At 39.0% G+C, this 10,782-nt stretch overlaps 1 protein-coding gene and 1 long non-coding RNA gene across 2 annotated transcripts in view; one reads left to right on the forward strand and one right to left on the reverse strand.

Moving 5' to 3' along the window:
- LOC106606774 (calcium-binding mitochondrial carrier protein SCaMC-3) overlaps positions 1–6,197 on the forward strand; it is a 38,306-nt gene extending 32,109 nt beyond the window's left edge. Inside the window, exon 10 of the mRNA XM_014203132.2 lies at positions 1,683–6,197. Within this exon, the coding sequence (XP_014058607.2) occupies positions 1,683–1,864 (182 nt within the window). The 3' untranslated portion in view covers positions 1,865–6,197. The remainder of the gene's footprint in view (positions 1–1,682) is intronic.
- A 3,690-nt stretch (positions 6,198–9,887) lies between these two features.
- Positions 9,888–10,546, reverse strand: LOC123743547 (uncharacterized). Its single transcript, XR_006770403.1, has 2 exons — positions 10,475–10,546; positions 9,888–9,966 (listed from the first exon to the last, which is right to left on the reverse strand). It is a non-coding gene; the product is annotated as an uncharacterized lncRNA (long non-coding RNA).
- Positions 10,547–10,782: the final 236 nt, after the last annotated feature.

Raw genomic sequence — 10,782 nt, forward strand, 5'->3', positions numbered from 1 at the left:
AAAGACTCTCAGACCATGAGAAACAAGATTCTCTAGTCTGATGAAACCAAGATTGAACTCTTTGGCCTGAATGCCAAGTGTCATGTCTGGAGGAAACCTGACACCATCCCTACGGTGAAGCATGGTGGTGGCAGCATCATGCTGTGGGGATGTTTTTCAGCTGCAGGGAGTGGGAGACTAGTCAGGATCGAGGCAAAGATTAACAGAACCACATACCGAGAGATCCTTGATGAAAACCTGTTTCAGAACGCTCAGGACCTCAGACTGGGGTGAAGGTTTACCTTCTAACGACAACGACCCTAAGCACACAGCCAAGACAATGCAAGTCTCTGAATGTCCTTGAGTGGCCCAGCCAGAGCCCGGACTTGAACCCGATCTAACATCTCTGGAGATACCTGAAAATAGCTGTTTAGCAAAGCTCCCCATCCAACTTGACAGAGCTTGAGAGCATCTGCAGAGAAGAATGGGAGAAACTCCCCAAATACAGGTTTACCAAGCTTGTAGCGTCATACCCAAGAAGACACTATACTGGAATCGCTGCCAAAGGTGCTTCAACAAAGTATCAAATCAAATGTATTTATATAGCCCTTCTTACATCAGCTGATATCTCAAAGTGCTGTACAGAAACCCAGCTTAAAACCCCAAACAGCAAGCAATGCAGGTGTAGAAGCACGGTGGCTAGGAAAAACTCCCTAGAAAGGCCAAAACCTAGGAAGAAACCTAGAGAGGAACCAGGCTATGAGGGGTGGCCAGTCCTCTTCTGGCTGTGCCGGGTGGAGATTATAACAGAACATGGCCAAGATGTTCAAATGTTCATAAATGACCAGCATGGTCAAATAATAATAATCATAGTAGTTGTCGAGGGTGCAACAAGTCAGCAACTCAAGAGTAAGTGTCAGTTGGCTTTTTCATAGCCGATCTTTGAGAGTATCTCTACCGCTCCTGCTGTCTCTAGAGAGTTGAAAACAGCAGGTCTGGGACAGGTAGCACGTCCGGTGAACAGGTCAGGGTTCCATAGCTGCAGGCAGAACAGTTGAAACTGGAGCAGCAGCACGGCCAGGTGGACTGGGGACAGCAAGGAGTCATCATGCCAGGTAGTCCTGAGGCATGGTCCTAGGGCTCAGGTCCTCCGAGAGAGTGAAAGAAAGAAAGAGAGAAAGAGAGAATTAGAGAGAGCATATTTAAATTCACACAGGACACCGAATAAGACAAGAGAAATACTCCAGATGTAACAGACTGACCCTAGCCCCCCGACACATAAACTACTGCAGCATAAATACTGGAGGCTGAGACAGGAGGGGTCAGGAGACACTGAGTAAAGGGTCTGAATACTTATGTAAATGTGATATTTCCTTTTTTTATTTGTATAAATTAGCAACAATTTCTAAAAACCTGTTTTTGCTTTGTCATTATGGGGTATTGTGTGTAGATTGATGAGGGAAAAAACAAATGAATCAATTTGAGAATACGGCTGTAACGTAACAAAATGTGGAAAAAGTCAAGGGGTCTGAATACTTTCCGAAGGCACTGTATTACTGTTCGGGCTATCCAAACAGAGTTGAATGCATTCAGTTGTACAACTGACTAGGTATCCCCCTTTCCCCTATCTATTAATAGCTATCTAACGGATATAACTGAACTGAACAACAGATGTTTTCGCCCTCTTTCCCTCTTTCCACCAGCCTCTACTGAGGGTGGGCCCAAGCTGTCCATGGTTGGTCAGTTCAAGCACATCATATCACATGACGGGGTACCTGGGCTCTACCGCGGCATCGCCCCCAACTTCCTGAAGGTCATTCCTGCTGTCAGCATCTCGTACGTGGTATACGAACACATGAAGAAGGCTCTGGGTGTGCAATCGTAGTGAGAGGAAGTGAGAAACAGAAGAAAGAGAGGGATATAGAGTGCAGCTCTTGGATTTCAAGATGGAGAGGAAGACAGCAGAGGTTTGAGGGATAGAAGACAGATAGTCCACCCTTTTCATACACATTCAGTAAGCTTCCCGTTTACACCTAGCTAGACAGATATACTCACTGTTCAAATCTCTCAGCCCCTCATAACACTGTACCGTCATTAAGACAGAGGGAAGAGTCTGCTATCAGGCTGAGCTGAAGTCTAAGAAACGGCTGTGTCCGAGACAGATTAGGAGGAGGAGCTGTGAGGGGAAGGAATGAGAGCGAGAGAGAGAGGGTGGAAGAGAGAGAGAGAGAGAGTGTGTGCGTGTGTGTCTCGGCAGAATCTGGGCCATTCTTCCTCTTTGTTTATGAGCTGTAACCCCCATTATAGTCACATCTCCACAATAAGTCTGTGGGTTGCCCTCCAACCAAACACAGTGAAGCACACAGTACAGTTTGTATACCTATATGTAGCCACTTATCTAAGGTCAGTTTCATGTTTCGTGAATATAAAGTGATCTTCCTCCAATGACCTTGACATGTACTGTATATCCGCTCTTTACTACACAACAGAATATGTAGGGTTGTTCCACAGTGTGCTGTTGCTAGAACACTACCAAGCCAAAGTACCCCACTCTTTATTTCAATATCTCAAAGGAGATTAGAATTGGATTACATGCAAGAACGTACATTCTAATGGGGGAGTTTCTAAAGTTCTTTAACGAGGAAACTTTTTTGACGTTTACATGATGTACTGTATATTGATACAGTATGTATTTTGTAAGGGAAAGATTCTGAACACATTTGCAAGAGATACTTATACAGGGTCTTATACAGGGTTGTATACAGAGCTGTTCCTCTGACCTAGTCAATGAATGGCTTTGCACTTTTTAGAAAGGGAATGTTTCTCCCCTATTTCAAGTGGCTCTTATATACATAGAGTCAGGTCCAAAATTATTGGCACCCTTGATAAAGATGAGCAAAAAATACTAAATAATACACATTTTGAGCTATATTGTCTGCTCCAATAAAATGGAACATTATATAATTTTATACTAAGACAATTACTGAGAGAAAGAGATTTTGTTTAAAGCTAGAATCCTCAAATAACAAAGCGGTCAACCAAAATGTAACCACTCTCAAACTCATAGACAGAGCTACGGATGCAAGGACTGACCATCAATGAGATGAAAATGATTGTTTTAACCATGTTTTGAGGCTCTACATTTACATTGTTTACAAACATTGGAGTAAAACAAGCTTATATTTTGGATTCTGATGCGGTATGACAGTAGGACTAAGCTCGTGAGGCATTTATAGGTTATATTCTTCAATAATCAATGGGTTTATATCATTAATTTATAAGTCCAAAAAATGGATGTAGCAACTAAGGATTCTTGCTTTAACAAGTAAAAAAAAACATTAAAAAAGGGGTCAAATTTACTGCCAGCCCTGTTTCCATTACCTTTCAATACCAAACCTTTGATGTGTGCTTGGGGTTATCGTCTTGCTGGAAGATCCACTTGCAGCTAGGTTTCAGCCTCCTGGCAGAGGCAACCACGTTTTTGGCTAAAATGTCCTGTACTGGGTAGAATTCATGATGTCGTTGACCTTAACAAGGGCCCCAGGACCATTGATAGCAACATTGCCCCATAACATGAAATATCCACCACCATATTTTACAGTAGGTATGGGGTTATTTTCTGCATATGCATTCTTTCTTTCGAAGCAAAATCCAGCACTGGTGTGCATGGCTAAAGAGTTATATTTTCATGTCGTGGAGTGCATGCTTAGTCCATGTTCTGTGTGTAATGGCTCCTGCATCATGTGAGGTAGTTAGATAAAGATCAGACCTGAAAGAATGGGCTCAGTTTGAGGCTTGGCCAACCCATTTTGTTGTGGATATTAAGAGAGTATGTTTGTCCTCCATGACACCATTGTGTTGTGTATTTATTTAGTAGGTTTTGCACTACAATACAGTTTGTTTCCTAGCTAACTAACTCCTCACTATAGTGTGGACCTCATAATAGCGTATACTGAAAGCAGTAGGATGAAACGTCCAGGAGGTATCTGACAGTGCCGCAAACCTTTCCATGACACCCTAATGCAAACATTGGGGAAACCAATTACTGTATAGGCTGGATGAATGCTCCACAGAGATCTTAATCGGTTCTAGAATTATATGAATAGTAACCAATTTTATGAGATTTTACATGTAATTCTATGAAATGCACATCATTATAATTTCATAGCGCAGGCACAATTAACTTTGACTGTAGTTTAATTTAGGTTTAGAATGAGAAAGTAATTACCTTTAATTCTATGATAAGTTATGTGATTAATATATTTTTTTTTTACCCATACTCTGCCCTCGTTGTATTGGGATACAGTAATGGCCTCTATGATGGATGTCAATAGGTTTAAATTAGAGCAGGAAATTGAATAAGCTGCTTAAGTGTTGTTACATACTGATGAGCAAAGACCATAACATAGATTCTATCAGACATTGCTGCTGACATAGATTCATATTAATTCATATGTCACACGTGTTATTTATCATTTGGAAGCCAATGACTTGCTTTCCCTGATGAGATTTCCACCATCATGTCCATCATGACTATTGAAAGCCATCTATTTGCCTAACTAACTGGTGATTCATTTTGAAATATCTTGTCTAAGCCTTTATATCTTTGCTGGCTCTTTGGCCAGACTTGTATCACTTTTTAACAGGATGGGAAATACGTGAAAGGGAGGAGTTTTAGATAGTAGTTCCTTGAAATGAAATAGGAAGGGAATGAAAAGGGTAGATGAGAGAGAAGTTATTAAGAGGTAACTGTAGACAGATGAGTGATGCATTTACTTGAAAAATACTGAAAGCAACTCCTGTATTTTGGATAAGAAATGAATTGAGCATAACCTCCATAGTAAACAAATGTAATATTGTAAAAAAAATGATATATTGTTAACATCGCAAGCTATGCTTGTGAATGTTTGCTTCATGGAGTATTGAAAGATCATATTTTCTTTCAAAATACTTTGAATGCTTGCTTGAATGCTTCTTAGTGTTGGAATGCCTTGAATTTGCAGAATGTCATCGTAGAGCATGATTAGTTCATGCTAGTATATTTAAAAAAACAGACTAAAACTGTATTTTATGTCTTTAGACTGCTCTGTCTATCATAATAATAATTATAGACATATTATACTTATTAACACCCTTTATAAAACTGTGCGGTCTAACCCTCTTCTTTATAATATGATATATGCCATTTATAAAGGCTACTGGTAGAAACCCCTTTCCGTTCAATGACTCGTCAACAGTCATTCATGTTCAATAACATCCATTTGTTCTCTCTCTGCACTTTATGAACAGCCATTAAGTAAAATTAGCCTTCACTCTGTTTTTATTGCATGAGTTGTAATTGCTTAATGACAGATAGTCTGTCATTGTTAATGTTCTCTGGAGCTCTTGCAGTGAATAAGGCTGCTGCTCTGTTCACAAGTCTTGTGTTTACTTATCTTCCTAAATCTATGTTATATTTACTTCATCTACAAACATATAATATATTTGCTGGATATATGTTTTGAATATAGCTGCTACCACCCCCTACCTACCTTTTCAGTCTAAGTAATAATATTCACTATCTAATCGTCGTCTTCATAACAGACATCGATGCGGGCGTAGATTGTATCAAGAAGTAAAAAATGGGAGACTAGCAAATGCACTTTTTTTTTTTTTCATTGCTTGATATTTTGAGGGCTACTGTATTGTATAGAATTCGGGAGGTTGTTGGTTCTGTCTGGTATGAAACCAGCAACTCCCATGCTGGGCATGTACACTACTGTAGCTGCAGTGCCAATAGGACTAGCCCTCTTGGCAGTGGTCGTAGTATGTGTATCACAGGGTTGCTACAATATGTTTATTGAACTCTGCATTACATATACTCTGCAAGTATTATGATCAGTATTTTTTCTAAAATGATCTATTGTGTATGTGTAGAAAATGATTCAGAACTGTAGTTATTGTCTATAGAAATGCATTGCCATGGCATGGTTGCTCGTATGGCACTTTTATTTTCAAGAAAATTGCTATTTACCTTGTCTGGTGAATGTGGTGGATTGGGTTGGCCCGAAATGGTATATCTACAAATAAATACATCATTTCAGGATTTTATTGCATGAGGTGATGCCTGTGCATCTCTGACTGTATATCTGCATTATATGTCAATAAGATGTACATACTCTTATAGGTACAGATACTGTAATTCTGAAATTGCGACAAATAAAGCTATTTTCAAGTCATTTTTCTTTGCAGTTGTTTTCATTTTCCATTCACTGTCTGTCAAACCTTTCCCACTTATAGGCCTGCTGTATGTGCTCACCCACTGGGCAAACCACTTAATTTTTTAATTTTTTTTTATTTCATCTTTATTTAACCAGGTAGGCTAGTTGAACAAGTTCTCATTTACAACTGCGACCTGGCCAAGATAAAGCAATGCAGTGCAACACAAACAACAACACAGAAATGTAATGTGATATCACTGTGCTTCATCTAATAGCACAACCAAATGACCTGAATTGTAGTTGAGATTACATTAAAAGTACATAATGCAAGTGATCAATGCTGTTGGGAGATTCTGTGCAGATATTTATATTGTGGAGATCTCCACCTCTGACCTTTGCCTGCCATCTTGAAATTCTATGAATACATAATAAGACTTTTATAGTTAAAGTACCCTCAAAATGTGGCCATGGATGAGTTACTCATTTTAAGGTTGAATTAAAACTGTTACATTAGTCTGTATTACAAAAGTCATATCGAATTGTGTTAGGTTGAAAACGCAACCAAATATCAACATATAAAGGAGATGTATCTAATGCTTGGACAGTTACATATGTGCCACTGCCTTAATTATATTCTTTAACTTACAGTTTTTGTTAAGTTGGAGACGTGAATCCAACATAATTTGTTAACTTATTGAGAAGTTAATAGGCTATTGACTGTATTGAAAAAGTTATATTGTGTTTGGTTATTAACACAACCAAATATCAACATTTGAAGAAGAGGTATATTTTGTGCCACTGTCTTAGTCTGACTTTAATTCCAGTTTGTCTAAAACTTTGTAATTGATATGTTGGATTCACGTCTCCATCTCAACCAAAAATCTAAGTCAAAAATAGGACTAAATCAAATCAAACTTTAAATGTCCTATTCTTTAACTTAGATATTTGGTTGAAATGGAGACGTGAATCCAACATATTCATTATTAATTTGAAGATTAAATTTGACATCAACCAAAGCATGAAACACATGTATTGTCTATTTTTTGTTATAACCCTATATGTAACCCTGGTTTGAATTGAAACAACAGCTGTTGATGACGTCACAAATTCTATATAGTTGAGGCTTGAATCCCGTTAGCGGGATCGATATGATGACAGCCAGTGAAAGTGCAGGGCGGCAAATTCAAAACAACAAAAATCTCAAAATTAAAATTTCTTAAACATACAAGTATTATACACCATTTTAAAGATAAGATTCTCCTTAATCCAACCACGGTGTCCGATTTCAAAAAGGCTTTACGGCGAAAGCATAACATTAGATTATGTTAGGACATTACCTTGACAAGAAAAACCACACAGCCATTTTCCAAGCAAGGAGAGGTGTCACAAAAAACAGAAATACAGCTAAAATTAATCACTAACCTTTGATGATCTTCATCAGATGACACTCCCAGGACTCAATGTTACAAAATACATGTATGTTTTGTTCGATAAAGTTCATATTTATATCCATAAACCCCATTTTACATTGGCGCGTGATGTTCAGAAAATGTATTCCCACCAAAACATCCGGTGAATGAGCACATCAATTTACAAAAATACTCATCATAAACGTTGATAAAATTTACAACAGTTATTGAAAGAATTATAGATACACTCTCCTTAATGCAACCGCTGTGTCAGATTTTAAAATAGCTTTACGGCGAAAGCACATTTTTCAATATTCTGAGTACAGAGCTCAGCCATCAAGCAAGCTATACAGTTACCCGCCAAGTTCTGGAGTCAACTAAACTCAGAATTAGTATTATAAATCTTCCATTACCTTTGCTGATCTTCGTCGGAATGCACTCCCAGGACTCCCACTTCCACAAGAAATGTTATTTTTGTTCAAAAAACTCCATATTTCTGTCCAAATACCTCCGTTTTGTTCGCGCGTTCAGATCACTAATCCAAAGGCATAACGCGTGAGCGTAAAACCAGAGACAAAATGTCAAATAGTTACATTACCGCTCGTAGAAACATGTCAAATGATGTTTACAATCAATCCTTAGGGTCTTTTTAACATAAAACTTTGATAATATTCCAACCGGATAATAGTGTATGCATTACAGAGGAAAAAGAAGGAGCGGTGCGCCTTCGTGAGCGCACAGTAAACAACTCACTGGCCCCAGGCAGTCCACTGATTGACTGAGCTCCTATTAACAGTAACAGTAGAAGGATGAAACGCGTTTCTAAAGGCTGTTGACAGCCAATGGAAGCCTTAGGAAGTGCAAAAGGACCCCACAGACACTGTAGTTTGAATAGGGATTAGATAGAAAAACTACAAGTCACTTGCTGGTTGGATTTTTTTCTCAGGTTTCTGCCTGCCATATGAGTTCTGTTATACTCACAGACATCATTCAAACAGTTTTAGAAACTTCAGAGTGGTTTCTATCCAAATCTACTAATAATATGCATATCTTACTTTCTGGGAGTGAGTAGCAGGCAGTTTACTCTGGGCACGTCAGTCATCCTAGCTACTCAATACTGCCACCATCCATAAGAAGATTATTGACAAGTTACAGTTTTTCTCGATTGTTTACACACATTTTCTGAAAGCATGCCTCATATTCTCAGACCTCTACACACAAATCAAAAAACACACACACAATGGGCAAAACCCCTCAATTCCCCAGCAAAATGAAACTTTACATTCAAAACAATGTTATTTCTTATCAAAATGGTATTTTGTTTTCAAATGACACACACAAACCATCATATGAATAGACATTTATAAGAACCAGTTGAACACTGATGTGCTCAATGTAAAACACTATGATGAATGGAAAACACTTCTTCTCCATTCATCATAATGACTTAGGCCTTTTTTTGGTTCAGTGTTGCCATTACTACAGACAGTACATACATAAGTGTGTTGTAAAATATTTGAGAATATTGTTTTTATACTCAAAACACACAAATACACGGTAACAAATATATTTTAATTTTCCCACAAAAACAATGTACACAGTGTACATCCCATTCCCAACCAACACAAAGTTGCACATACAGTGGTCTACATACAAAACAGAAGAATTTAATCTATACAGTTAAAGTAAAAAAATATATATATATATGTTTAAAAAACTATGCTGCATCCTCTCTTCTGTTGCGGTCTGGCCACAGCACCTCATCCACATCACAAGCAATGTTTTCCCTGGCCAAGCAGCGGGGGAAATATCGCCTAGCATAGCGATTCCAGCCATGAAAAGCATCAGCTGCTATATCTCCACATGCGTCTTCCATAACTTGGAGAAGAGGTATACGCGTTTGTGGATTTCGGTCATACACTTTCCATCTCCAGGCAGAAAAAAATTCCTCAATAGGATTGAGGAATAGAGAATATGGAGGGAGATAAACAACTAAAAAGCGTGGGTGGGCAGTGAACCAGTTTACGAACCAGAGCAGCTCTGTGGAAACTTACGTTGTCCCAAATGACAACGTACCTGAGCTGCTCTGGGCCATCTACCTGATCTGGTGGAATGAGTGTGTTGTGTAGGGTGTCCAGGAATGTGATCAGATGGGCGGTGTTGTAGGGGCCAAGGGTAGCATGGTGATGGATGACGCTGTGGTGGGTAATCGCTGCACACACTGTGATGTTCCCTCCGCGCTGGCCAGGGACTTGAACAATGGCACGCTGGCCGATGATATTCCTTCCCCTCTTTCGTCTTTTTGTGAGATTGAATCCAACCTCATCAATGAAGATGAACTGGTGCTCCACTGCAGCCACCTCTAGCTCAAGGACTCTCTGAAACTGTAACGGCCGTCGTCAAAATGAGACCAAGGTGCAGAGGAGGATGTGTTCATCTTGAAAGATTTGAATGGACCGAATGAACACTTACAAAATAAACCAAAAACGACCAGCAACAGTTCTGTCAGGTTACAAAAAACTAAACAGAAAACATTCACCCACAAAACCCAAAGGAATAACAGGCTGCCTAAGTATGACTCCCAATCAGCAACAACGATGTACAGCTGTTCCTGATTGGGAGCCATACCCGGCCGAAACAAAGCAATCCCCAACAGAAATACAGACATAGAATGCCCACCCAAATCACACCCTGACCAAACCTAAATAGAGACATAAAAAGGCTCTCTCAGGTCAGGGTGTGACAGAAACACACATGACAATATCAGAAATAGACATGGAGTGGTCACTATTGTGAAGCACAATCATTATGATTACAATACTGAAATATGTATAATTTATACAGTGTTGAGAGTATGCATCAATTGTGGGATTGTATAGGACTCACTTGCACATAGTTATATCGCAATTCTTTGACTCTTTCTGAATTGCGTTCAAATGGCACCCTGTAGACCTGCTTCATCCTGAGATTATTTCTGCGCAAGACACGGTCCAGTGTTGATAAGCTTACCCTATCAATATTTTGAAATATCTCATTGTTTTCTATTATTTTTCTTTGTATTTGCCGTAATGTTATGGCGTTATTTTCTAGGACCATGTTCATGATTTCAGTTTCCTGTTCAGGAGACAGAACATGTTCCCGACCACCTTGTGTTGGTAATCTTTCAGTTCTGCCAAACAAATAGTAAAATACTG

Source organism: Salmo salar, chromosome ssa06 (genome assembly GCF_905237065.1).
Source record: "Salmo salar chromosome ssa06, Ssal_v3.1, whole genome shotgun sequence".
Classification (NCBI taxonomy): Eukaryota; Metazoa; Chordata; class Actinopteri; order Salmoniformes; family Salmonidae; genus Salmo; species Salmo salar.